This window comes from Kwoniella shandongensis, chromosome 2 (genome assembly GCF_008629635.2).
Source record: "Kwoniella shandongensis chromosome 2, complete sequence".
In the NCBI taxonomy this organism is placed as follows: domain Eukaryota; kingdom Fungi; phylum Basidiomycota; class Tremellomycetes; order Tremellales; family Cryptococcaceae; genus Kwoniella; species Kwoniella shandongensis.
The window spans coordinates 1,172,343-1,199,748 of record NC_089288.1 but is presented as its reverse complement, the minus strand read 5'-3'; the positions used below and the strand labels follow the sequence as shown (position 1 = coordinate 1,199,748).

At 50.2% G+C, this 27,406-nt stretch overlaps 8 protein-coding genes across 8 annotated transcripts; 5 read left to right on the top strand and 3 right to left on the bottom strand.

Annotated features, from left to right (window-relative positions):
- Positions 1-267: 267 nt before the first annotated feature.
- On the top strand, positions 268-3,887 carry CI109_101114 (uncharacterized protein; the record flags this gene model as incomplete). Its single annotated transcript, XM_032002767.1, has 5 exons — positions 268-454; positions 548-1,925; positions 1,982-2,748; positions 2,824-3,787; positions 3,845-3,887. The coding sequence occupies 5 exons, from the start codon at positions 268-270 to the stop codon at positions 3,885-3,887; spliced, it is 3,339 nt and encodes a 1,112-aa protein (XP_031863106.1).
- A 263-nt stretch (positions 3,888-4,150) lies between these two features.
- On the bottom strand, positions 4,151-5,954 carry CI109_101113 (uncharacterized protein; the record flags this gene model as incomplete). Its single annotated transcript, XM_032002766.1, has 8 exons — positions 4,151-4,663; positions 4,807-4,936; positions 4,993-5,014; positions 5,083-5,170; positions 5,235-5,357; positions 5,420-5,553; positions 5,622-5,679; positions 5,787-5,954. The coding sequence occupies 8 exons, from the start codon at positions 5,952-5,954 to the stop codon at positions 4,151-4,153; spliced, it is 1,236 nt and encodes a 411-aa protein (XP_031863105.1).
- Positions 5,955-6,177: 223 nt separating this feature from the next.
- Positions 6,178-8,171, top strand: CI109_101112 (uncharacterized protein; the record flags this gene model as incomplete). Its single annotated transcript, XM_032002765.1, has 6 exons — positions 6,178-6,488; positions 6,593-6,709; positions 6,785-7,488; positions 7,559-7,566; positions 7,676-7,915; positions 8,022-8,171. 6 exons carry the CDS (start codon positions 6,178-6,180, stop codon positions 8,169-8,171), a joined length of 1,530 nt encoding a protein of 509 aa, XP_031863104.1.
- Positions 8,172-8,350: 179 nt separating this feature from the next.
- CI109_101111 (uncharacterized protein) lies at positions 8,351-12,273 on the bottom strand (the record flags this gene model as incomplete). The annotated part of the gene is made up of 10 exons (XM_032002764.1): positions 8,351-8,510; positions 8,571-8,782; positions 8,870-8,987; positions 9,050-9,213; positions 9,687-10,315; positions 10,368-10,791; positions 10,852-10,959; positions 11,021-11,137; positions 11,191-12,069; positions 12,124-12,273. 10 exons carry the CDS (start codon positions 12,271-12,273, stop codon positions 8,351-8,353), a joined length of 2,961 nt encoding a protein of 986 aa, XP_031863103.1.
- Positions 12,274-12,673: 400 nt separating this feature from the next.
- On the bottom strand, positions 12,674-14,854 carry CI109_101110 (fumarate hydratase, mitochondrial; the record flags this gene model as incomplete). Its single annotated transcript, XM_032002763.2, has 11 exons — positions 12,674-12,699; positions 12,771-12,841; positions 12,895-12,937; positions 12,995-13,029; positions 13,082-13,333; positions 13,386-13,564; positions 13,623-13,712; positions 13,771-14,044; positions 14,103-14,427; positions 14,499-14,670; positions 14,819-14,854. 11 exons carry the CDS (start codon positions 14,852-14,854, stop codon positions 12,674-12,676), a joined length of 1,503 nt encoding a protein of 500 aa, XP_031863102.2.
- Positions 14,855-15,296: 442 nt separating this feature from the next.
- On the top strand, positions 15,297-16,920 carry CI109_101109 (uncharacterized protein; the record flags this gene model as incomplete). Its single annotated transcript, XM_032002762.1, has 4 exons — positions 15,297-15,304; positions 15,371-16,202; positions 16,275-16,582; positions 16,677-16,920. The coding sequence occupies 4 exons, from the start codon at positions 15,297-15,299 to the stop codon at positions 16,918-16,920; spliced, it is 1,392 nt and encodes a 463-aa protein (XP_031863101.1).
- A 4,124-nt stretch (positions 16,921-21,044) lies between these two features.
- On the top strand, positions 21,045-24,060 carry CI109_101108 (uncharacterized protein; the record flags this gene model as incomplete). Its single annotated transcript, XM_032002761.1, has 9 exons — positions 21,045-21,557; positions 21,611-21,777; positions 21,831-22,173; positions 22,226-22,351; positions 22,402-22,761; positions 22,813-23,019; positions 23,071-23,619; positions 23,675-23,815; positions 23,875-24,060. The coding sequence occupies 9 exons, from the start codon at positions 21,045-21,047 to the stop codon at positions 24,058-24,060; spliced, it is 2,592 nt and encodes an 863-aa protein (XP_031863100.1).
- A 449-nt stretch (positions 24,061-24,509) lies between these two features.
- On the top strand, positions 24,510-27,335 carry CI109_101107 (uncharacterized protein; the record flags this gene model as incomplete). The annotated part of the gene is made up of 10 exons (XM_032002760.1): positions 24,510-24,742; positions 24,840-24,874; positions 24,939-25,019; positions 25,090-25,470; positions 25,565-25,709; positions 25,777-26,002; positions 26,087-26,233; positions 26,296-26,462; positions 26,550-27,128; positions 27,212-27,335. The coding sequence occupies 10 exons, from the start codon at positions 24,510-24,512 to the stop codon at positions 27,333-27,335; spliced, it is 2,118 nt and encodes a 705-aa protein (XP_031863099.1).
- Between the last annotated feature and the right edge of the window lie 71 nt (positions 27,336-27,406).

The following is a 27,406-nucleotide window of genomic DNA, read 5'->3' as shown; positions in this document are numbered from 1 at the left end:
GAATCTGTTTGTCCACCGTCTCGTGATGACCACCGTATGATCACGATCCCGCTAGCCCCGCACGAGTCCAATACCTAATCAGTCACCACAGTTGGACTCGTTGTACGCTTAAACGCCCGTTCAGCAACGCCGCACCGTCCCGCACCGCACAGACCGCCAAGCAACTCTCCATACCACATACGCTCATTGTTGTCAATCCGTTCGATCACTCGAAGCCACTCATCACCTGCTTGAGCTCCTTCGGGTTACTGGTGAAGGTGTAGGAAGATGACGTCCGCTGCGCCGAGAAATGCGCTACCTCGTTCCCCCGCTGGCAACTTCCTTTCTGGAGCTATAGGTGGAGGGTCGCAGCCACAGCAACAACAAGGGACGGGGCCAGGACTCAATGGCTTAGGAACGTCGGTAGGAGGAGGGGGAAGTGGTCAAAGCGAAGACATGGCTAGGTCACCGAGTGGTGAGTGATTCTACTTGATTCTCTTCATTTGTCAATAGGTTTGGAGAAATGTCCTTCTTACTCTAAACTGACTGAGCTCTCACCCACACGCAGCGATCTCATCCGTCTCATCATCATCTTTCCCTCGACCAGGTCTACAACGTCGTCGTTCCACCGACACTTCCGGCGGACTGGACTACTACTGGTCCTCCTTAGCCGGAGTCGGCGCTTCCTCTTCCTCCTCGTCGCTCGCCGTATCCCCTTCGCCAAGCTCCGGTCTCGCTTTCTCGGTTTCTCCATCGCCAGCACCGAGTCTGAAGGGGTTCGAACTGAGAGCCGCGAAGAGTTATGGGAATTTAACCGGAGGATCTAATCATTCGCAATTATCACCCACTCAAACGGAATTCCCACCTTATCCGTTCCCACCACCACAGCCACAGCCACAGCAACATCAATCGTCGGAACGTACACCTCGTCTACCGCAAATGGACGACTCTGATCCTACTCCTACTACTGCCACTCAACGGCTTCACATCCCTCAGAATCCTAACGCAACGGGACCACCCTCACAAGAGGGCAAGAGTCCCGGAGGTTGGTCCGAATCTAGCAAATATTCCACTCACAATAGTAATACAGCACCGAATAGCGCAGTCGATACTTATCCCTCTGGACGACCATATCCGATGGACAGGAACGATTCCACGTCGAGCGGGTCAAATGATAGTGGTTATGCATCGTCAGACTACCGAGCACAGTTACATTTCGGCGAGCTGGATCTTGAGGTTGAAGTTTCGGAAACGGAAGGAGCAGCAGGAGCTGGAGATTTGAGGAAACAACTCCTAGATCCCTCGTTACAGCCAAATTGGGAGGTCAGATCAAGCGTCAACTCAACTTCGACAGTGACACCTGATCTCAATTCGGGTGAAACGGAGAGGGAACCGAACGACGAAACGCTACATCGTACACCTATGGCACCGGCTTTCCAAGAACGACCAGATCTAAAACCGCCTCAACTCTTCTTCAGCCAAGATATGCAACAGAGAACGTCACCAAGCGGGTCAGGAGCAGGTTCAGCTCGTGCGACCCCTACTCAGATCTCAGATGTTAGTCCACGAAATTACTATACTCCGTCTACAGCGCATCAGCTCAACTTCGCTGAACCGCCTGCGTCCGCGGCACGCCATGAGACGCCTAACAGCGCACCTGCGTGGAAGAGCGAGTTTGGCGAGATCAACAAGGATGACAGAGGAGAAGAGGAAGACGAGGATACGTTGAAAGGCCGGAATGATAGAAGATCCACTCTCCCGGCTACGACGTCGACCAGCAGTGGAGCAATTGTCGAGGCGATGTTATCACCAAGTCAAGACGATCTCCTCTCTCCTGATACGTACGTCAGGTCTGGGACGCCGAATTCAGGAAAGGGCAATGCGAGGAGAGATCCCAGTCCAAAGAAGAGTCCCGAACCTCCTCCTAAAAGTACACGTCGAGCTCCGTGAGTGATCTTCACCTCTTTACTTTTGCGGGTAGCATGCTAATTCACCGGTACAGTTTTGTTGCCTCCGCGATGGAAATAGATCGTTCAGCAGCTTCATCCCCTGCATCTATACAACAGACGCTACCTGTAATAACGCATACGCCAAACTCACCTATGCCTTCTCCAGATCGAAGCAGAGCTCAACCACATCGACCTGATCGTTCCCCAGATCGACAACATACACCTACATTCACCTCACCGTCGTTCCCTTCCTCTGCGTCAATCGCCGACCTAACAGATATGCTAGGCGGCGCTATTGATGCGATTGGCTTGATCGATTCGAGGGATACACCACCTCCTACGATTGCCGAGCCGAGCAAGAGGGAGAAACCAAACATGTCAATCAAGCTGGGGAGTTTACAACCTGCTGCAGAGTTGAACGATAGAGGACCCATCACACCTACCTCGTTACCTATGAGGGGCGCTTCGTTGCCCGGCACTGCGGCCTATCCCACGTCTTCGGCCACTGCTCCAGTACAAGCACAATCACAAACACAAGCACAAGGGTATGGGAACGGCAGATCGACCACTCAACCTGAATTGAACCACAAGACGTCTTCGTTGTTTTCAAAGGAGTCGTCGAGTCAAGCTCAGAGCTATTCTCCACCCACGACCACGACCACGATCATGTCCATCACGGCGAGACCGTGGCCTGCTGCGATGCTTTATGGGAATATAAAGGGATTGAGAACGTCGGGTGATAGGGCTAGAGGATATGCGCGGGCGATCAATGAGTTGGCGAGGTCCGAGTCGGGATTGAGAGAATGGTGTGCTGCGTCTGGTCAGTGGGGCGTGTTCCTTCGGTCAGGTTGCATTGCGCTCAAGCGAGAAAATTGCTGATTTGTTTGGAATCCAGTTGCTCAAGCTCATCGTCCTGTGGCTCGGATACCCGGCAAGAAAGGCGGAGCTACATCCCTAGGCGTTCGAGGCAACGGCGTCCCGAGTGCGATTCCTCTCCCTCATCAACAGCTATCGCCTTACGACCCTACACCTCATCAGCGGAACGTATCAGCTGGGTCAGAATTCCCTATGCGAGCAGACTCTTATACTGCTCGAGAGATATCCCAACGAATTATCGATCCTGCCGATCAACCTACTGCCTTGCCTGCAAATCTACCGTATCCTCAACTACAAGCCCAACTGAATTACTCTTACTCTGGTAGTGGCAGTAGCAGTGGTGGAGGCGGAGGTGGACTGAAACCATCACAATCTATGCAATCCGTTGCGAGTTTCGCATCCTCCAAGAAGGGGTTCTTCTCGGCTATCGGTCGACGAGGAAGTGGTAAGAAGGAATCTTTATCACTCGGGCCGCCAGGTGGTGGTGGATATTCTGGGGGAGGAGGGAACAAAAAGGATGTGAGGGGATTACCGATCTCTGGACCTAGATCCACCAGTCCACATAGTCCTGGATTGATACAAGTTTCCGCTCCTACGACTGCGGTGCCGAGGAACAACTCGACGATGCCGATGGGACCTCGAGGACCTCGACCTTCAGGAGGCTCATACACTCCTCCTCCACAATCCTTGACGAGCGGTTCTTTCCAAGGGGCAGAACTTATCAGTGGTGGGAGAGCAAGTCTTGATACCGGCTTAGCAAGGATGACACAAGGAGCTCCGCTACGAGGAGGTAACACAAGAGATTCGATGGACAGCACGAGAACTGTACCTGCTCCCAACATGTCGAGCGGTGTTGGATTACGAACGAGCACACCGAGAGAAGAAGAGGAATTGAGACATATAGGCGATATCCTGCCCCATGCGGAAAGATCGGTGTTGAGAGTTTATCTCAGGAGATATGGGGATCCGATGCAAGCCATAGGGTGAGTACGGCAGACTGTAAGTATGAAAAATGACTGATTCGATTGCTTTCTCGGCAGTGCATATCTCGAGGACGAGAAGAATGGAAACGTCTCGCGATGAGCGATGAAGTGACAGAAATTGGACAATGCTCGATGCAAGCCTCGACGAGGTAGCGGTCGAGTCAAGTGTCATGTAGCATAGTAAGATGAGTCGTCAGGACGACTATGATAAGACGAGTATGCAAAAGCGTGCGTGTACGTGGAATCTCTGTTGCATTAAATATCGCATATGCACATGTCGCCGCCAACTCTACCATTAACCGCCGCTTCTTCGACCCGTGATGTCGACAATCAGACCAGTTCTCCTCCTCCCCATTCACCTCACTACGACGAGAACTGAGCGACGAGGTACTGACTGACCGAAGTAGGTGACAACGGTGCTCCCAGATCTGTGATGATGAAATCGATCAAGTCCGGTGTCGTAACGTCCACCATAGGATTTATACTCTCCATCTCTTTTGTCATCTCGACTCTGGAATATCCCTTCCCACTACCTGTCGGACCATTCCCACCATGTCCACCCCCAGCGGCTGAATCGACAATACTCCCGAATGAGGGTGGAGTCGCAGGAGCCACTGGTGTTCGTGATTGGGGTGTGGAGCTACTTGGTCTCGAGAGACTGGTAGGTGGATGCCAAGCTTGTGATAAGGCTGGAATGAGAGACGGGAACTCTAATGGGATTGAAGGTCGAGAAGTCGATGAGGGGATAGGTAAGTCGGTTTGCGAGAGAGGATAGTGTCGTAGGAATTTGTATGATTCGGCAAGAGCGTAGAATGGTTTTTGCATCGATTTGGCAACCAAGGCGACTTGGTATGTCCCAACGGACGATACGAGACCCTATGACGGTAAACCAAGTGAAGTCAGTATCATACTCTTTCCGTCAAATAAAATCCAGACTCTTGACCAGGTAGGCAGCAGAAGAAGCGCAATGTCGCAGGGGAAATGATTTGGAAGCAAGATAAGGGAAAGGCGCAACGTACACCACTCTCGACAACCGCCTCAGATCCGACCAACACCATGTCCACCCGTTCCATCACATACGCAACAGCGCTATCAAGCACGACGGTACACGGGATACCATGAGCTGTGAGCACTTGATGCGTGCGCATTCTGTTTTCCGAGTCAGCTGAGGCTTTCCAAGTGATGAACAGCAGATCGCAGCTCACCCTAGACATGTTGGCCGGGCCTCTGTCACAAAACAAACGCAAAGATCAGCTACATACTTTCTAGCGGTAAAGTGTTGAAGAGAAACGCACCAGTCACATAGACTCGTATTCTCTTATGTTGTTTGTGCGCTCTCAAGATAGTCTGAATGACAGTTCGAGAGTAACTATGTGTGAGGATCTACCCGAGTACAGATCGCAATCAGCATGGTACTGAGATTCATGTGAGAGTATGACCGACTCACCACACAATCGTCACGGAGGAAACCAACGGCCAATTCTGCAATCTTCTCTCTGCATTGCGGAGCTGTGATAGCGCAGAATGACCGACCTTGTGAGATCAAAGTTCGTTTGTACGCCGGGAAGTCCTGTTCCAAAGCAAGAGTATCAGCATTGTCCATCCTATTTAATAGAATGGTTGATGGCTCACCTCGCCACCGCCTGAAAGGGCAAAGAATCTCTCCCAGAGTTGACATCCCGCTCTCACACCGAGACTGGTTTGAGTGTTGATCAGTGTTTTTCGACCAATTGTCAATTCTGATGCGAGTCCAGTGACGGTTGATGCTGCGAGCGTACAGCAAAGGCTGTCATGTCAGCGATAGTATGTGAGCAGAGCTATACGAAACACTCACCAGTCGAGGCTTCGATCAGTTCGACCAAAGCGAGAATAGCAGCAATAGGATGGGGGACCTGAGCACACACAGAAACAAGTCAGCAAGAAGAGCTCTTCACATCGTTCCCCCTCCATCTCTTTTCGATAGAAGTGGGGAGGAATGATGGAAGCCAATACAACTCACTTTCTCATCCTCTATGGCCCTCTTATACGACGCAATAACATCAAAACCCCTAGGCGAGCTGGTACCTCTTGATCCTGAACCGGAAGGAGTATGGACAGGTTCCGCAGGTCGAGCTGTACCTCTTCCCGAAGGAGCGGGTGATAGCGAAAGTGGACTTGCTACGCTCATGCTGCTGGAGATCCCTAAATGGTTCGGTAGAATGTAGATTGAAGAAAGGTTGAGATGGAAATTGAGTCAAGTTGGTTCGAGTTCAATTTCATGTTTCATCAAAAGTGGAGGAGATTCAACCACATTTCGAAGCCGACTCTTTAGGTAGATACATCGTCGATCGGCCTTCCATCCTTCAACACTTCTTGCATTGATTACTCCATCCCCCTCTAGAGCAAGAACGATGTCTAGGATCGCACCTACCACCCTTCTGCGAAACGCGACCATCGCTCGGTCTTCACTCCCATGCGGACGAGGACGACCTCTCCTCCGCTCCGCTCTCGCTGTAACTCGTCCTCTTCCCCCGTTTGGACGATATCAGTCTACCGTCCCGCCCAACTCACAGTCCAAGACCGAGGCCAACGCCGAGTCGAAGAAACCAATCGCTGAGGGTGATGCTGAGGCTGCGGGTCCTGCTTGGAAGAAAGGTCTGAGGGTATCGTGGATCTTTAGTGGTCTGATAGGTTTCGGAGCTCTCGTCACGATCTACGGTTTGTAAGTGCGATCACGATTGCGAGTCGGGTACACGAGCCACGCTCCACTTCAGTAGACCGAGCAGGAGTTTGAAATCGTCGCTGATAATCTCAATCATGTTTTAGGCTGGAATTCTATTCCACCCTTACGACCTGGCCCAAAGCTGTTCGAAAGCCGCTACGAGCTGCTCTGAAATCAAAGTTACGACAGGATTACAACAAAGCCGAAGCGTTCTTCCGAGAGTGAGATGGGTCTTCCTCCTTCATCAACTCAAGTATGACTATCTCGCTGATCAAGGTATATTTGTGGTTACTTAGAGCACTATTCACTGCACTGGAGATCGGACCTAACGAGCTCCAACCCGATCCTTTACTGAAGATCTCGGGAATATACGTCGAACTGGCCAATGTCCTTGAGATCAAAGGACAGCGAGTTGCAGCGTACACAGAGCTCGACAAAGCTCTCAAGATGTTCGGACCCGATCCTCTCGCACCGGCATATCAACGGTCTTCCGCCAAGAATGGTGCCGGGTCAGACGCATGGATCGGAGAGGGATATGTGTTGAGTGAGAAAGATCATATTAGGTCGATAGGATTGAGTCAGAAACTAGGTCAATTAGCGCTCGAGATCGCCTCATCTTCAACCCAATCGTTTTCAACGACAAGTCTCGGTCCGAAATACAAAACATGGGACGAAGCTGCCGAAAGTCATCTCTCATCAGCATTAACAGCGATGTTACACCTCGGTCTAAACGCCAACACTACTGCCCCCGGCACCGGTGGACAAGTGATCCTTGGGAGAGATGTGAACTTGCCTGATTCACCCGAACCGACCGAAGAAGATTCACAAGAAGGTGGAAGAGTCGATAAACGTGGTTTGGGAATGACGATGGAATCGCTCTCAGAGGTTTATGCGAGAAAGAAACAATTTGATATGGCTGCGCAGTTGTTGTTGCAGGCCACATCGTTGTTGTTACCTCCGGGAAGTAAGGAGACTCCCCCGCTGAGAGATAGGTGTCAAGGTGGGTCGGGTCTGGCACGATAGCGGAAAGAAATCCAAAGCTGACAGACCGTTCGTTTCGACTCGCTTAGCTGCTATGGTATGTGTCTGCACACTTCCTTTCTGATCCTCAGATTGTTCAGAAAAGAAACCCCGCCTCGCGGATTCCCGGTTGACAGCTGATACCATGTCCCTCCCCCCACCCGCAGCTGATGACGACAATATCCTCACACGCCCTACACCCTCACCCATCCTCTGCCAAATCGCTCAAAGTCTCAAAATCATGGTCCCTCCGTTCCCTTCAACTGTCCCAACAAGCCCTATCTGAATCATCAGCAGATGGCGAATCTGTGAACAAGGGTACTCCGACAACTCCCACCGAAGCTGCTTTGGGAGTCTGTATGCGGGCAAAAGCTGTTGGATTGCATAATCTAGGAATGTTAGCAGAGGTGAGTAGGTGAACCGAGCCACGCAGTGACGAGATTGCAGAAGAACAGCGGATACGTAGTTGGGAAAGAGGGCGGGAGCAAAGCTGACTTCTCGTACGATTTGTAGATGGAGAATGATCTGCCTACAGCTCTGAACTACTTTAACAAATCACTCTCTGCTTCTCGCGAAACGGGTTTCGTAGAAGGTAAACGGGAAGCGATGTCTGCCATCCGTCGAATCCAAGGCGTACGAGGCGATACTCCAGTAGAACTATAATGATCATGATGACCTTAAGTCATCATCTTCACGCACATGCATCTACTCTCATGTATGTGTGTGGTCGTTATCATTATCAAGACTACGAGTACTATAGATATATAATACAACTGAATGCGGGGTATACTCCTCATCCTACAAAACACTCTGGCAACTACCCATTAGTCGTCGGATCGCGCCTATATCCTCTCAAGAAATCCGATCTCGTAAACGCCCATTGTCCTCTTCTGCTCCGGGTAAACTAACGTGCTCTCTCGCAACGTCGCAACAAGTCTATCGCACACCTGTCTAGGATATGATAGAGTCTCAACTTGTGCTCGAGCTCCCATACCAGGCTGGCTGCTGAACGGGTAATTCAGCTTCACCCCTGAAAACTCTGCGCTTCCCGAGATAACTTACCTAGTTGACGTATAGACTTTGTACATGATTTTCGCTCCCCTCAGGACCCTGCTCTCCTGCGACGTTTTATCGATTAAGCCCGTTGTCGACGTTCTTCGTGATTTGTTAGAACGCCTGTTTGACGCTTGCAAGGGAAGACGAGGGGAGGATGCATAAGAATTGGTGACAGGCCGCGAGTACGATATTCGCATTGACGGGTTGAAGAGCCATAACTGCGTAGCGTGGAGTCAGTATACCATTCAAGTGACGCTTGACATATCGAGATAGTGCGTGAAAGGAGTAGATCATGGATCACTCACGTCGACTTGAGGTTCTCCAGTTTCTTCGTCACAAACCACAAACTGATAACTGGCATGTGCTTGTGACAGTTCCAACATATCCGAAACGACAAACACTGATAGCGGGAATCGGACAGGTCTACATTGGATTACACATTGTGCGTCAGCGATTGTTCCCTTCCGAAAGCATTATCGACTTACTCGACATTCTCGCTTTCGTCGTCGTCAGACCCCGGCTCGTCTTTCAGAAGGGAGATGGCCCATTTCGAAAACTTGATAGTCCCTTGACCTGGTTTGCCGTCCTTTGGTCGTTGTTTACCCACGACCTCGCCACATTCACAAGAGATCGGGGCCCATGGGTCAGACTATGAGGCGTCAGCTTGTTGATTTAAACCCCAAACAACGAAGTAGACACCGCAGCGACTGTGCTCCGCTCCCCGCGGTCACTCTCAGCGGACGTACAGAACAAGCTGAAAATGGAAATACTACTTGGAAGGATTTGTCGCCTAAGGAGTAGCCTCTGCTTGGTATTCCTATACAAGACAAAGGTTTGATCTTCCCGAGGCACCTCATTGGGTTTTGGATCGATATTGGACTTTTGTATCAGCCAAAAGAATGACTGTAAAGTCACTCCCGTCTCACGTCTCCATAGCATCCTCACCTTACTGGACAAAGATGAAACTTACGAGAGCTTCATCCTTTTCCCGATAGGCTCGGACAGTACGGAGAGGATGTGAGACCGCCAATTGTGATGGCGATGGCCTTCTTATGGCCCGTAGAAAGGGAGCGAAGGGGAAGCGCAAACAGCAGAAGGGCAAGGATAAACAATGCGACTCACCTTGACGCTGTCATTGGTTGACAAATTGCTCAAGTATGTTTGCTTCTCTTCGATCAACAAGTAGCTCCCGCCGACCAGGACGCCCTCGTCTCTAGGCCAGAAGCCCTCCTTCGTCTTCTCCGCCAAACCCTTCGTGAAGCCCGGATCATCATGACACATCCAAACTTCTATCATTTCCGCCCAATGCTCCGAAGGCAAGTCCTTGTAGCCCGCCTCTCCGCTCGCAGATGCTGAGGTCACATCGGCAAGCTGACGCTCACACGCTGTACAGCAGATCGAGGTTGGCTGTACCTTTCTGAGGTCGGCAGCGGACAGTGCATACGTCGCAGCGATGGTAGCGTTCGCTTGTGGGATAGAGAGAGCTTCAAGCTTCGCCTCCAAATGAGTGGGGTGGTAGAAGAGGGGAACGTCTTGGTTCGGGTGGACTGGCGTGGGGAGGCACAACTCTAGGTGAAAAGAAGGGTCGCGCTTGGATGTCACGGTAGCCTTAGTGTTCTCTGCGGTTGCTAAATCGGTTGAGGTCTTCGCAACCAACTCGGGGTTGGAAGATGAATCAAGCCCATACAGAACAATCTGGACTACCCGGAGGTTCTCCTGATGTTCAGCTACGTATGATACTTTACTCGTACCTGATATCGCAAGGGGTCAGCTTGATACTTTCTATCAGACAGATTTGCCTACCAAGTTCCGCATTCGACTTCGACGCAAGTTGAACACTCTTCTTCCTCACAGCTCCCGCAATCTTCTTGAAGGTAATAGACGACGAACATTGCCTATCCCCCTCCTCGACCAGCGGGATCGAATTAGATCTCGACCTCGCGCTGTCGTTTTTGCTTTCCGACGAACCCTTCCGGCCCATGAGAAAGTCGTTGATCGTGACAAGGTCAAAGTCTTCTTTGGGAGACTCAAACCTCGATTGACTCTTCGGTGTCGGCGGCGTGGCGTCTTGATTTTCCAATCGTCCAGACAAAGAGTACTCCACCAAGCTGTCAACGAGACTCGCTCGCTTCTCTTGAACTTTCTGTTCAACGGACAAGGGGTATTCTTGACTTGCCAGTCGGCTGGCCCGGGATCTAGTGATAATTTCATTGATGAAAGCTTGTTGCTGCACAGCGGACAGAACGTCAGATTCACGACTACCCGAGATGATAGACACCTGACTCACTTTGGCTAGACGCAACGATGTGAGGTCTCCATCCGGCTCATCGGCATCCTGGTCAGACAATCTTCGTTCCGCAGACTGTTCAATGATCTCCCTCAGGAACTGATCCCGCTGAGATGGGACATCAGTAAGATTGGCCGAAGTCGACGGTGATAGTACGTTTGCAGCTCACATTTCTGAGGTCTCTCGCCCTGGCCAGTTCAGCGTCGACGGTACCCATTTGCGAGTCTTGGTCCTCCAATCTGCTCGATTCGGCGCGGTCCACTATCTGATCGAGATATTTGCGTCGCTGTCAAGCTGTATTCAGCGCAGAATCCTGGTCCAACGGCATATATGACTTACATTTCTGCTTTGCCATTGAGCCCCATCTACCTTCTGCCCGCTCTCAAGTCGTTTGCCATGCGTTCGTTCTATCATCTCCCATATTTCTTCCAGCTCCCTCATTTTCAACTTGTCTATCCGTATTTTATCTGCTTCACTTGAATACTGCGCTCCAGACGAAGTATGTAATCTTTGACGAGGGAAACGCATCTCCACTCGTTGATCGTGTAGTTGAGGGGCAACAGAGTACAGTCGCTCGATTGCGGAAGTCACTGCGTCTAGCTCGTGCAGCATCTTTTCCTTCTGAGCAGAATGAGAAGACGATGAGGTATCATGTCTGATCTCCTTTCGATCCTCCTCAAGTGGTTTCTCCATCGAGGTCCTCGCTTGTGGACCCTCTTCCACTTCTTCATATCTGGGCAACGCATGGTGAGGTTGCGTTTGTCCATGTCCGTTATGATGCTCATAACTTGGCGGTTCTTCTGAACCCTCCCTTCCCCTCGCAATAGCCATCACAGCATGACTCAATGATTCTAATCGTGCCCAAGCCAACTCTTCCCTCACCGCACCGATTGAGGGATGATCATCTCCACCATTTTCTGTGCGAGCAGACCGGAGATCGTGCAAATGTCCTGCCAGAGTGTCCAATGGTTCTTCTTCGGCTCCAGAAGTGACATTTGTGCCCGACGGCGAGAGGACAGCTTGTTGGGAGAGGTCGGGCGTTGAGGGTAGGAAATCTGCCAATTCATAAGTCACTTGAAGGAGTTCGGACAAAGCGCCTGCTGATTGTGATTCTACATTTGAGCCGAATGAATTGGGGTCGTCGTCGTCTTCAGGAAGAAGGGAAGATAGAGCTTGGACGCAAGATTGTTGGACAGACGAGAGATGTTGCCGGACATTCTGGGACTTGGTCAGCGGACCTCTCAGCTCATCGAGGGCAAGGGCCGAACATACCTTCAATCGACTGGAGGTGGAAGAAGAGGCTAGTGTCTCGGTTGGGAATGGAGCAGGTGGAGGTGGGAGTTGGTCATTATCGTCGTCGGTCGTCACATTTGACTGTCTGGTCGTTGCATTGCCGTGGTGAGCTGGTCGGACAACTTCCATCGCTGAGAAGGAGGCTCCGACGACTTCGGACAAAGGGGGTCCGCGAGGTGGTGAAGGCTAATGTCTATTGGTCCACTGGAGATCTTCGAGCAACAGTCTCAATGCGATCTTGAGCTGTGCTGTATTTTTGCTGCGAACATCTGCTAGAAGTATACAGTACAACGAACGGCGATGAAGAGAAGAAAGTGATTGCCTTATGAATGGATAGGCTAGGAATAATTCGAAACTGGTCGGGACCTCGAGACGCGAACAAGCGAACAATGCGTTTCAAATTGATCCCGCTCATCACAAATCCCTCACCTTTGGGAGCACACTCGTTTCAGCCAGCTACACCCCTCAACACATGTGCCTTTGACGTATATTATGCATGACAACTACCCAAGATATCCTATGCAATGCCTTACACCTCATCAGGAGCCAACATGACTGCGAGGTTAGACAAACAAAGTGTGAGCTATATCGGTATTTACAACCAGGTAGTTAATTCTTCAACTCACGCTCGGGCCTGACCTTGGCGTCGAACTCCTCAGAGGTGAGCTTGCCGAGGGCAAGAGTGGACTCCTTGAGACTATAGCAGGGTACATTTAGCAGCCTTCTTTGGGAGATCGCACAGCAACTCACGTAAGACCCTCCTTGTGCGCCTTCTTGGCAATTTTAGCGACATCTGCATACCAACCAGTCTTCATTAGCACAACATCCTTGAGACATCATCTTTACGCACCATCGTAACCAAGAGTGCTGTTCAAGCAAGTAGCACTATCATTGCAAATATCAGTGTATGTTCTTGAGCCCAAAGAGCTCCACTCACAGCATCAAACTCTCGTTCATGATCTTCTTGATCTTCTCCTCGTTCGCCTTGATACCGACAACACAGTTCTTGGTGAAACTCCTAGATCCGTCGGCCAACAATCGGATACTCTGGAGGAGATTCTTGATCAAAACAGGCTTGAAGACGTTGAGCTCGAATTGACCGTAAGAACCGGCAACGGAGATGGTGGTGTTGTTACCCATGACTTGAGCGGCAACCATGGTGAGGGCCTCACATTGTGTGGGGTTGACCCTGGAACACTGTCAGCTACACAGCCCTCATGATGACGTAGACAATAGCTCACTTTCCGGGCATGATAGAAGATCCAGGCTCGTTCTCGGGCAACTCGAGCTCACCAAGACCGCATCGAGGACCAGAACCGAGGTATCGGATGTCGTTGGCGATCTTCATAAGGGAGACGGCGACGACGTTGAGAGCACCGGAAGCCTCAACGATGGCGTCGTGGGCGGCAAGGGCCTCGAACTAGGGGGGACGAGAGGGTTAGCTCGACCATACGACTTGGAGATGTGGGTGGACACACCTTGTTGGGAGCAGTGAGGAACTCGTAACCGGTGATCTTGGAGATCTCAGCAGCGACCTTCTCGTCGAAGCCTCTCTTGGTGTTGAGACCCTGTGATCGACTTCAGTTAGCAGTCGTACCATTTGTCAGAGTGCGTGAAGCAGCTCACAGTTCCAACAGCAGTACCACCTTGAGCCAAGTAGCTCAAGTTCTTCAAAGTAGCCTTCACTCGGCCAATACCCCTCTCAACCTGGGTGACGTAACCGGAGAACTCTTGACCGAGAGTCAAGGGAGTAGCATCCTGCAAGTGAGTTCGACCAATCTTGATGATGTTCTCGAACGACTTTCGCTTCTCCTCCAAGGCGTCGTGGAGCTCTTCCAAAGCGGGGATGAGGGAGGCGTTGATCTCGACAACAGCGGCGACGTGCATGGCAGTGGGGAAGCTATTTAAGGGGGGATGTCAGTCACTTCCCTTGAAAACCCTGTAACTGAATGACTCACGTGTCATTGGATGACTGACTCATGTTGACGTGGTCGTTGGGGTGGACGGGCTTCTTGCTTCCCAACTCTCCGCCCATGAGCTCAATAGCCCTGTTGGAGATGACCTCGTTGACGTTCATGTTGGTCTGAGTACCTGAACCGGTCTGGAAGACGACAAGAGGGAATTCGTCGATGAGTTTACCGGAGATGACCTCATCGGCAGCCTTGCCGATGTTGTCAGCGACGTCGGCGGGAAGACCGTAAGTCCTGTTGACGTTGGCGGCGGCCTTTTTGAGAACACCGAATGCCTTGATCAAAGGTGGGGGCATTCGTTCGGTGGGACCACCTAGGAACAGAATACAGGTCAGTCATTGTCAAAGAAGGGTACTCTATCCTCGTGGTCTAAAAGCCACTCACCAATGTCAAAGTTCATGAGACTTCGCTGGGTTTGAGCACCCCAGTATCGGTCAGCGGGAACATTGAGATCACCGAAAGTGTCCTTCTCCTTTCTGTATTTTTGCTCCGCCATGATGAATGAAGAAGAAGCGAAAGATCGTTGAGAGCAGAGAACTGTTCGACGAGCTGAGAGCTGTGAGTGGAATGCAGCAACGAGATATGAAGTAGCGGAATAGGGAAAACAAGAGAAACTATGTCAGCTCAGTCTCCGGCTATACGATAGTACATCTCGACCCGTACTACGAGATTTGTACTTTTCAGATGGGTGGGATGGGACTTACGCTGGTAGCCGTTCTGAGAGCAGTACGAGTCAACATTCGGATACACGTAGAAGGGCAAACGTATGAGAATGGGAGGTGAGACCAAAAGGTTCTACATCTATTATTGTCGACCTTGACTTTTGAACCCTCTCTCACTCTCGTGGTCGACTTCCTCGACGCCCCCATTCATCCCATCACTGTTAAGCGGCTTTCGTCGGCCGGGTATCGGGACAGTTCGGAACAGTGACACATACGACTGACGTGGCTTAATACCGACCCACAACTGTCACGTGATATAGCTTACACTGGAAATCAGACGCGACTGATCAAGCGTGCCTGAGCGCAATGTTCCCCTTCTTACTGAGCTTTGCCTTGCTCATGTTCTCATTTTCACGCGTACAGTGTTATATCTCTCACCCTTCCATCATCGTCATACTAGCTTAGCCATCGTCTCTATCGCTCTCAGTGCTTGTCAAGTCTCTTGCCTCCTTGCTCCGCTATGTCCAAGTGAGTGTGCTGCCCAAGATTCATGATGTATTTCCGCTGATTCTGGTCGCCTCCCGCCTCCCTTAGACCCGCTGTACGGAGGACATACGGTAAATTACCTGTCAGATCATCTTCCTCCTTGTTCGACCACTCGTCCTCTCCACCACCCTCCTTTCCTTCTCCTTACAATGGTCGATCGTCGACTCCACCTTCCTCGTCGCGACTGGAGAGCCCATCGCCGTCATCACCATCACCCGTCCGTCGACCGGTTCTGAGGTCTACATCGTCCTCACCGCTGTTTCTACCTCATGATGATGAGGACGACGAGGAAAACTGTAACACATTGCAAAGCTCGAATGTGTCACCCGCACTGGACGGCGATCAGGGTAGTGCGAAGAAGCAAACTGCAGTGAAGATGAAACCCAGACCTGCGAAAAAAGCGGTACAATCGACATTGAAAGGTTTCTTCGCTCCAATCCCGGCGAAGCGTAAACGTCCTCTACAACCAACTACGACCGTTCCGGCTACCTCAAATTTCTCTTCGACATCTGCATCAACATGTAGCACTGCTTCCTCGAGTAAAGATGCGGCGTCAAGCTCGAGCTCGAAATCGACTCCTCTGACACAGCTGCATCTCACTCACCTTCGACTCCTTCACACATGTCCGGATTGCTCCATGTCATACATGCGAGGCGGGGAGGATGAATCCATACATCGTGCTCATCATTCGAAGGTCTTGCGAGGGATCCCTTGGGAAGGTCTGGGAAAAGGAAAGGGGAAAGGGAAGAGTACACTTGGTGAAACGGGATGGAAAGTGATCAAGGACGACGTTGAGTTCGGTCCGAAGAGTGGTGGCTTGTGGAAGGTCAGAGCTAAAGGGAGGATCGTAATGATTGATGGTAGCTGGGGTGGAGCGAAGGTGGGTGAAGATTTCGTTTGCAGCTCCTATTGGCGGTTGTAGTGCTGATAAACTCACGGTGACGATTTGCAGCTGGATGAGATCCTTTCAACCGTCGACCTTGTTCTGTCTTCTCCACCTCTTCCCCTTGCGATACTGGACCAATGCAAGATCTTCCTCTTCGTCACCTCATCGCCTGCCCCGCCGCCTTCTTCCTCATCCGCTAAACGACCCCGCTTGGACATGTCCCATGCCAAATCACTCTCTTCCTCGGCGAGCAAAGAAAGGATTGTCAGTGTTGTGGTTGCGCAAGGAATTAAGACTGCTATGCGAGTACTACGTAATGGTGAGAGAGTAGAAGGGGGAGTAGAGAGCGGTGGTTTCGGTAGTGTCACATGCGAGTGAGTCACACTTCCCTATCATTGACGTTCTGCATCGCTGCCGAACTGGCTCTTGTCCAGGTCCAGACACTGATATCACACAAAACAACTTCAGCCCGGAACAACTCCCCACGCCGCTAGGTATCCATCGTCTGTACACATCACCCCTCTATCGATCGCACGGAATCTCTTATCATTTGCTCAATGCCGCTTGTCAGCATACCGTCTACGGTTGCTCTTTCTCGCCTGAGAAAAGCGAAGTCGCGTTCTCACAACCTACAGAAAGTGGGAGAACCGTGATGGAGAAATGGGGTAAAGGAGGAGTCAGGGTGTTTGTGGATGACGAGAGACAGCTCTGATAGCCGTTTGCATGTCTGGTGTGAGATCCAATCGGATCAGAAAAGCGTTTGGCGATATCTTCAGCGAATCCGTTTGCTTGATAGTAGACCAACTCGCCGTTTCACAAGTAAAGTATAATGTTTACGTTGCGGGGACTATGCACAACATAGCATGTTGCCAGCTGCAATGATACCAGTTGGTTTGCTTTTTCCGTACCCTGTAACTTCGCACGCAGACCCAACGAGCCTTCGCCCAGCGACAAAATGCTCACAGATCTTCTGAGTGTGGAGGGCCGAAGAAGATGCTATGTCGATTGATCGTCTCCCCGTGTCGAAGTGTTATGAATGCGGCTGGCTGACTTCGTACATTCGTCTTCGCTGAGGAGGCATTCCGCCAAGTTCTGGAAGCTAACTAGAAATATCACATCATTGTACCGCAAACTTTAGATCACTACCAATACGTGTGAATCTAGAACCTTTGACCATTGGCAACCAGGAACATGAACATAACCAAGAACAGAGAAGGATCACACAGGGATTTGGATGTAGGAATAACCATAGCTGGGAAAGCAAATCCGCGGTGATTCCTCATTTTAGTCTTCATCGTAGTCTGTGAACTCGGCCACCATAGCTTCAATCTTAGTAGTCACCCGATCAAGTCTCAGCTTAGCAGTACATAGATGATACCCTTAAGCCCTTGAACATACATGAACTCTGTATTATCACCTTATTAAGTCAAACTATGGTAATTGGCTGGTTGGTGTGACATCCCTAACAGAATCATTGCACAGCCCGTATGCTTAACATCCACTACTGTATCATTTGTCCAACATTGTCATGCCTTTCGATTCACCATCTCCAATACTTACACATCACACTTCCTCCCTTCCCAGTTCCCGATGCCTGAAAACACAAAACACAGACTAGCTATTGGTATGCAAAATCTCTGTGCTTTGTGGCTCACTCTGTATTGTTCTCTGCTTTGCTTTGTACTTTGCCGTCCACATATCCCTTGATGCCTTATTCTGCGCTATGAGCATTGAGACTGTGTTGCCATCTAGATCAGGGTTCTGAAGAAGGCTTCGATTGTTTATACGCTGGTCTATCACCTTCAGCTCTCAATCGCAACCACAGAATCATGATATTGTTGCTGATCAAGGCAACAGACTTACACAGGAATGACATAATCCATATATTTTGGTCCTAGAATTTGAGGTGACTTGCCGACCACAAGGTGGAACATGGTCACCGTTCTTTCTGACTGTATGATCTCGACAGCCAGGTGATCTACATGAACAGCTTGTTTCCCAATTCTTCCGTAATTTCCCCGATTTACAGTATTTGTCATTAGTTCCTCTTGATTCTCCACTTAAGAAAAACACTGAAAGCAGTGCATGATTTGCCTCCAGGCTCAGGCTGGGATTTGTCTTTATTGCGGCTTTTGTTCGTGACTACTGAGAAGCATCAGCATCTAGTTCTCACTCTGCTATTAGAGGCATTGCTTGAAGATACAACTTTCCAATGACTCACACAGCGAGCACAGGTGCTGACACCTGAAAGACGTGTCGCTTTGTTGTTCAGGTGACTGGGCTTGCCACATATAGGATTTCCAGGTTCTCGACCCTCAGATTTATTGTGCCAGCAGATTGGCGATGCACATTGGCAAGGTGCATATTTTCGACCACTTGCTCCCCACCCTCTACTACCCCAGCTTGACTTGGTTGCTACAGGAGGTGCATGTGGGATTTGCATGACAGCATCATTTGAGCCAGAATAAGATGAAGGTTGCTGTTGTGAGGAAGGGACGCAGGGGACTTCAGGGCTGTCTGTCTTGTCATCGGGGACAGCGCCAAAGGTAGAGTAAGGGGTGCCTGGATCACCAAAGTCAATCAAGAAAGTTGAGGTTTCTAGGTCACTGCTGTCCAATTGTGGCAAACATTCCTGATTCTCAACATTGAAGGCAGATTGTGCTTCACATGAAGCATCCATGTGGAAGCTTCTAACAGGTTCAGTCCAATCAATCCCTGAAATGGTACTGACATCCACATCTAATGGCTTGGCAGGAGTCTGAACTCAAATTTCACTATCATCCTGAATGTTGGGGTGCTGTTCCAGAATCTTGCATGAGGTGTTAGCTTCATCACTTTGGGTCAAGCTTTGTCCAATGGACGATGAGTCCCGGTCAACAGGCCTGTCATCATATCTCACATGATTTTTCTGCTCAACAGATGGCAAAGGTGAAGGGCTCTCAGCTACAGAGATGACTGGAGAGCTGTGGTTGGGCTCCCAGGTGGATGCTTCATGCAGCTCTGGAATTGGTGGATACAGTTCCTGAAGCGGATCATATATATCTGTGAGTGGTCTATGGTGTAGGCTGTCACCACTATGGTCTTGCCATGCATGTTGTGTGGCAGGGTCTTGGCCTATGACAGGGTTTGGTGGTTTGGACCTGAATGAGGGCAGTTGTGATGTATCAAGAGTGCTGCACTCAGACTGCCATATGGGTTGATGCAGCTCAAGTGGCAAGATGTCCTCATGTACTTGTTGCGACCCTGTATTGGTCAGTTCTCGTTGGGTATTGGACACTGGCCATGTTGTGGCAGAAGGAGTTGGTCTCATCCAAAATGGTTTGTGATCTGTGCTATCAAGTTGGTTAGGATGATGATTGATGGGCATATTGGTGTATGTTGACTATATGGTGGGTTTGTTGAACTCAAGTAGTGATAGCATTTTGACCATGATGTGGCTGTTACACTAAATAGTCATTGACAGTGAGCAAATGAAACCAGAAGTATACTTAGAAGGTCAAAAATACACCTTGTAGCCCAAGAAGGATTGCAACTTCTATGACTGACTTCTTGATGGAGGCAACAGTGGTGGAAGGCTCTCATCACAGCACAAGAATGCATGTGCATGGTCTGAGGGCAAAATAAGCAAACCTGGTGGCAGAGAAGCAAATTAGCTCCTTCTGACATCCAGATCAGGTCGATCTCGCCTTTCTTTTAGTCCCCCTCTGTCAGAGGCGGGTCCGTTGAACGGGCCTCAGCAGGAAATACAGAATACGAATAGGACGAAGTCCTATCCTGAATTGTACAAGTTAAATACCAAGTGTGCGAGACTTGGGGTTGACTAGCAGAACACTTCACTTGTACAATAGTAGTGAACTAGACAGAGGAATATACATTCATCACAGGAATACATATGTGCAAGTCCTGTACTTATGTATATAAGTACCAGTGATGCTACCAGAACTGTGGGAACGATTCAACAGACAAGTCTGTCTTGTCAGTGGGCGGCCGCCCCAAATGTCAGCTTGATCTAGATGACAACAGATGGCAAGCCGGCCTATTCAGGGGCCAAGTCGGGGCGTCACAACATAAGTTAATTGTACGGTTGTACTAGGTTGTGACAGCAGGAAGCACCGATTGAGCGCTAAGTTGATTTGTTACAACACGGCTCATCTGTGTGGGCTGCGATACCACATGCCTCCTCTCCATGGTCCTTGTTGTTCTTTTCCATTATTTGTTGCTATCCTCAGTTGATTGTTTCATGGTGTTAGACTGCAATGGATCTTTGTTTGGTACACGTTCGCCAAGTTCTGGAAGAAAATGACGTCGTATCTGTCCCGTGGCTATACCAAAGGGCGTGGATAGGGAACAGTAAGGTTTTAGGCGGGCGGCGTCGAGGAGATCTCAACAAGGCGCGCTCGAAGCCAAAGGGGGATGAAATAGTGAATTCACATTCGTTTTGACCTGGTGACGCACTGGGTCGGCAACCTGCTGCATACACGCATACACTGCAACACTGCACACTGGTGCTTGCATACTACCTTCTACACATCACATCTCTCACTCGAGATCAACAATCAATTCCACCCTTCTCAGCTCTGTAGTATATCAGTCAGTCGACCCTCGTCCAATCGCTTCGGCCGGCTTAATCGTCGTCACTTTTCGCCTCTCGTTTCGCTTGGCTTTGCCTTTCCGGACACCTACCTCCTGCGAGCACAATCTTCCCCTGTACGGTCGACCCGTATCTATCAGTAACTTAGCGAGATATCACCGAACAGTCGCACGAACACGCTTCACGCATCAACTCACCTCTCTACATCCGCTACTCTTCCATCAGCCCTCCAACAGTCATTCAGAATGGCGATGGACGGTGACCTCATCGCACTTGTGAACAAGTTGCAAGACACCTTCAACGCGATCGGCGGTGACACTGTCGACCTCCCTCAGATCGTTGTCGTCGGTTCTCAATCGAGTGGTAAATCGTCTGTGTTGGAAACCATCGTAGGACGCGATTTTCTCCCTAGAGGAAGCGGGATTGTTACTCGACGACCTCTGGTCTTACAATTGATTCACACACCCGACTCTTCTCCTTCTTCCTCTAGCGGTGGCGGTCTTTCTACTTCTTCGAACCATGCTGCTGCTTTGAGACGATCACCTAGGATCGGAGGAGAGGAAGATGGGTATTTGCCGACACTCGAGTCCACCCCCACAGCTGGAGCAGGGGTCATGCGACCTGGTGGAAAGAATATGGGAAGTAATACTGGTGCTGCGTATGCAGAGTTCTTGCATCTCAACAGGAGATTTACAGACTTTGAAGAGATTAGAAAGGAGATTGAGGCAGAGACTTATAGAGTCGCAGGTCAAAACAAGGTGTGTAGTGCTTCCATAAGCAGGTTGTCAGTGTTAACGAAACTCCCTCTTAGGGCGTGTCCAAACTCCCCATCAACCTCAAGATTTACGGTCCAGGAGTACTCAATCTCACCCTTGTGGATCTTCCCGGCTTGACCAAGGTCCCTGTGGGTGATCAACCTACCGACATCGAAAGGCAGATCAAGAACCTTGTTCTTGACTATATCTCCAAGCCCAACGCGTGAGTATTCCCGTATCTCACCACTTGGTAGACGGTACTGACACAGACCGTAGTGTCATTCTCGCCGTTTCTCCGGCCAATGTCGACCTGGCCAACTCGGACGCTCTGAAACTCGCGCGAACTGTCGACCCACGTGGTCTGCGAACCCTCGGTGTGCTCTCCAAACTCGACCTTATGGACGCTGGCACAAACGCTCTCGACATTTTGACAGGCCGAACATACCCTTTGAAACTCGGCTTCGTCGGTGTTGTGAACCGGAGTCAGCAGGATATCAACGAGGACGTTCCGATGGAGGATGCGAGGCAGAAGGAAGAGGATTTCTTCAAGCAACATCCAGTCTATAGGAATATCGCGCACAGATGTGGAACAAAGTATCTCGCAAAGACCCTCAACGCTGTAAGTCCACTGTTCCTGAGTTCTCTACGAAGCGTTGACTAACGTGTTGTAGGTTTTGATGAACCACATTCGAGAGAAACTGCCGGACATGAAGGCGAGACTGAACACATTGATGGGCCAAACACAGCAGGAGTTGAATGCGTTCGGCGACGCCACTTTCCTTGGCGAGCAGCACCGAGTAAGTTCTTTTGGATATGGGTTGTTCGACGTCGGGCTGACCATTCGCAGGGCTCCCTCATCCTCAAACTCATGACCGAGTTCTCGAAAGACTTTGTATCGTCCATCGATGGTACATCTCTGGAGATCTCGACCAAAGAGCTTTCTGGCGGTGCTAGAATCTACTACATCTTCAACGAAGTTTTCGGACACGCTCTACAGAACATCGATCCTACTCAGAACCTTTCATTGTCCGATATCCGAACTGCCATTCGAAACTCTACAGGTCCTCGACCCAGTCTATTCGTCCCCGAGGTCGCTTTCGACCTTCTTGTTAAGCCTCAGATCAAATTGCTCGAGCCCCCTAGTTTGCGATGTGTCGAGCTTGTATACGAGGAGTTGATGAAGATCTGTCACAACTGCACCAGTCCTGTACGTTTGACAATTTCCTGGGGGATATCAGCAATGCTGACTTGACCATAGGAACTGCAACGCTTCCCAAGATTGTTGACTCAGTTGATCGAAGCGGTGTCCGAGCTGTTGAGAGAAAGGCTTGGTCCCACGTCCGACTACGTGTCCAGCTTGATTCAGATTCAAGCAGCTTACATCAATACCAATCACCCGGACTTTGTCGCAGGCTCAGCGGCGATCGCTCGGGAGGGAGCTCCCAGCACATCTCAGATGGCAAGGGTGAGTCCTCAATCAATTCCGTCGGAGAGACGTTGCTCATACCAGCTGCAGATCCCCTCGCAAGCTAGCTCGCCTGATGATGAGGATGAATCGGTGTCGTCCGACGGTGCTGGTTCTGCCCCTCCCAACGGCGCTCCACTCATCAATCACCACCCTCGATCAGCTTCGACATCCGTCCCTGATATCCGACGGCCCATGAACAAGAACCTTCAGAATGAGCAGATCCCTAAATCAAGGCAGCATCAACGAACGGCATCTGGCACCACTCCCAATAACGCCCTCCGACCGAACCACGGTAACTCTGCTTCTGTAGCGGGTACTTCACCTCACACTGCTAAAGACACGTTCTTGAACTACTTTTTCGGCAACGGTGGAGAGGCACCTGTGCAACATACTCTCTCCGAGCCTGGATCCAGCGATGGAAGATTGCAGCAGCAACGGAACAAACAGCGGTCGGCGTTGGGTTCGAGACAGCCTCAACAGCAACCTCAGCGTGATTTGTTGCCCGACTTTGGGACTAAGCGGGCTGGAACAAGGTCAGGACTGGAAGGAGGGTCATCGACTTACGATATGCGGAGCTTAGGAAAGCACATCGATGCGGTGAGTGACATGCATGCGTAGCGATGGGGCGATTTGGCTGACATCGAATATACAGAACCCATCTGACCAGCCATTACAGCTCAGTCCTCGAGAGGAGATGGAGACGACCTTGATTAGATCGTTGATCGCGAGTTACTTTGGCATCACGAGGCAGACCATCGAAGATCTGGTGCCTAAAGCTATCATGCACTTGCTGGTGAGTAGGACTTGTCGTTGCTGTTCGCAAATTGTGACTGACACGCATTTTCTTCCCAGGTGAACTTCTCCCGAGACGCGATTCAGCAACGACTTGTCACTCAGCTCTACAAGCCCGACCTGTTCGCAGAATTGCTATTCGAGGATGAAGCGTTGGTATCAGAACGGACTAGGGTGAAGGCACTACTGGATGCGTACAAAGAGGCGTTTAGAGTGTTGAGTGAGGTCTCGTTGAAGAGTACATAAACTGTAGCTGTAGGAGTAGCAGTGGTTGTTACGCATGCAATGATGATACACGTCGAAGATACAAGTAGATGAATTCAGGGCAATTATTATGGTTGTTGTTGTTTGCAGATCTCTTTTAACCGGAAAATAACCTATTCGGGACACTAACAACTCGGCACCACTCATCCACACTACTCTTGACACCCACTCTTCTGCATGTTAAGCAAAAGTAATTGCACCAACGTACTTGCACAATCCTATAACTCGACGTCAACTCGAACAGAAGTCGAATCCGGACGTCGGTAATCCCCTTGGCAGGAAGAACGAATCATAGTCCAACGCTTCGAAGCTCGAAAGTCGACTGTCATTAACGGCTAATGGTTGTACAACTGCACTGGTCCAACATTCAACCATAGATTCATTCGTCTCAACACCTACCCCATGCCCTCGAACACGTACCCATTCTCAAAATGCTCGCTGTACCATTCACCCACCACCGACTCTCCAAAATATGGCTCATGGCCCTCCTCCTCCTTCTATCACTGTTCGTCCTCTTCGCACCTTTCACGTCACATGGGGAAGGTACGAGACAGGCTTTGAAAGTGGTTTATGAGAAAGTGAAGACGAAAGCGGGGGGTGTGGGAGGTACCAGTAAAGGGAGTGTAGAAGCTGAGAAGGAATGGGACGAAGAGGATGCAATGAGGTGAGTTGTCTCATCAAGTTAACTTGGGTAGAAATGGGTCGTGTGCGAGGCGTGTCTTTGGGTCGTTTGACCAAGCTAATGTGTGTTGGCGGGATAGGGAATGGGAACTTAGAAGAGCGTTACAGCATGAGGGTGAGCATCGCTCCTGCATAGTCTGCATGGGCATGGAGGAGCATACTGATATCGCGGGGCACAGGTACCGGAGCGAGAATACAAGCTTTTCTTGACAAAGCTCGTTCAGGTCAACCGTTCACAGTCTCCGTCATTGGTGGAAGTGGTCAGTTACCTCAACGGTCCCAATGACTGCAGAAACGAACCGCGACTGACACTCTCTGTCACTCATGTAGTGTCCAAGGGCCGCGGTCTTACACCTCCTCTCACTACGTCGTTGCTATCACGGCGTCAGACATCTCAAAGCGGGACTAAAGCTAAACGAAGCAACTACGACGATGACGACCAAGCTCTAGCGGACAACAGTGTAGAAGGCAATGTCGACATTACAGAAGCTCTACCAGACGACTCTGCCATTTCTTCTTCATTGCCAGATGACAGTATCAGTCATCCTATCGCTCCACTGGCACATCTAGGCGCGACAACGCTCTATTCACCTGATAATTTACATGTCATGATCTTCGATTGGTTGAACGAACAGTTTCCACACCCTGATAATCGGTTCGTGAATGGTGCGCAGGGAGGCGTAGGAGCTGGGTACTTTGGATGGTGTTTCAGTGAGTCTGCGTTGTCGTCAACGACGAAGCAATCATGGATTACAAACCTGTCCATGAGAGCAAAGGATGAGGCTGACGAGTCACCCGAATGTAGAGGAACACATACCGGAAGATTCAGATCTGATCCTGCTCGAGCTCGGGATCAATGATCTCTTGGAACCAGAAGTGGTCAGCTCTTATGAGCATCTCCTACGTGGTTTATTAGAGCTTGACTCGAAACCTGCCATTATCAACATCGAGTGAGTCGAACTACTGATTCTCCTTCTGCCTACTTTTCTTTCTGACCAATCTGGTCTCTTCATACAGAACATTCACAACCCTCTTCCCGTCTCTCTTGTCGTCGTCGACTTTCCACCAGGACGTCTTGTCATTCTACGACGTTCCCTCGGTCGCTATTCGTGATGTACTGGTACCGCGTCTGTTAGCAGATCCAGAGAGACAGATGCCGAGATGGTTCAGGACCGGAGAGGATGTAGCGATGGGTGATCCGAAAGTAAGGGAATATGGGGGGATTGCAGTGGACGTGATGCACGTGAGTGTTGCGACGACTATGTTCCCTTCCATGACTGTGCTCTCAGAGACTGTCTGCACACAAGTCGCTGATCATTGTTAGTAGATCTCGGCAATCGGTCATGCATTGACCGCGGGCCTTGTCATCCGTTACTTGCAAGACCAGCTCGACATGTCTGAACCGGTCACTTCCAAAGTCAGCAAACATATCAGCGGACACAGGCCGACTCTGAGGGTGTTGGAAGTCCCAGCGGTGAGTAGTGTTTTCTCCCGGAATTGATGTAAACGCATTGCTGATGATCGGGTTGTTTATAGACCTCTCTCACCGGCCAATTCAACCCTTTCGAACCGGATGCAAAACATGCTCCGGTATGTCGATCTGAGAACTCGGCAAAAGTGCATGGTACAGTCTCGAGCTTGGTAGACGATTTCGAAAGTGGGGAAGTGAAAGGATTACCTTTAGCTGAGGGATCACATGGATGGTAAGTCGCGTTACTCCTTGTATCCCAGACTCCGTACGTGAAGAGTCCAATCTCAGGCTGATCATTGTGCCTGATTTGGTGGGACAGGTCGAAATGGGCTTGGAAGGAAAAACGATATCTCATCGCTCGTGAACCCGGTGCTATCGCTTTGTTCGATTTCGTCATCTCCGAACCTATCGAAGTTTCAGCCATCGAGACGAACGACGATTCGGCTATAATAGCGGACATCGTCAATGTCGAAGAAAGTCTGGAAGATCCCGAATTGGAAGCCGGGGAGGACGAAGAGGAGGATGGGGAAGTTGTCGAGGAATCTCGTACTGGAAGAGGCGCAAGATTCAGTCCACCACCTTTGGCCATGCGTCCTGGAGGACCGTACAACCAAGCTGCCGACTCGAGAGAATCGACCCCGAGGAGTAGAAGACGTAAGACATCATCACCACGACAACGAAGTCGACCTCAAGCGCTTGACCAACAAACTCGCGCGAGACGATGGTTATCAGGTCCGAATCAACCTAGAAGTAGAAAAGCCGATGGATCAGTTCTGATAGGATATCAACGGAGTGCTAAATTAGGATTGGGGAGCGTATGGTGTTGGGTCGACGATAAGAGGATGCAAGGGACTCAGGTGGACGGGTGGTGGAAGTTGGACAAAAGAAATATGGGCATGTAAGTGGACCAATGTAGAACTGGAGTTGTAACGCAGAGGGGATAGCGCTAATGATTCGCGTTGTTCGTTCGTGGTACTTTAGGGTGAAAGAAGTCGCATCAGGCTTGGAAACTGGGAAACACACGCTCCATTGCGAGCTATTACAGCAAACTCTAGATCCAGGAGGTGGTACAGAATTCCGTTTGTTCGCAGTCATGCACGATTAGGAGGAAGGGAAAGAAGGGGGACAATCAATTTCTTGCATATAACCTATAAGGTGGCATTTGTATGATAAAGC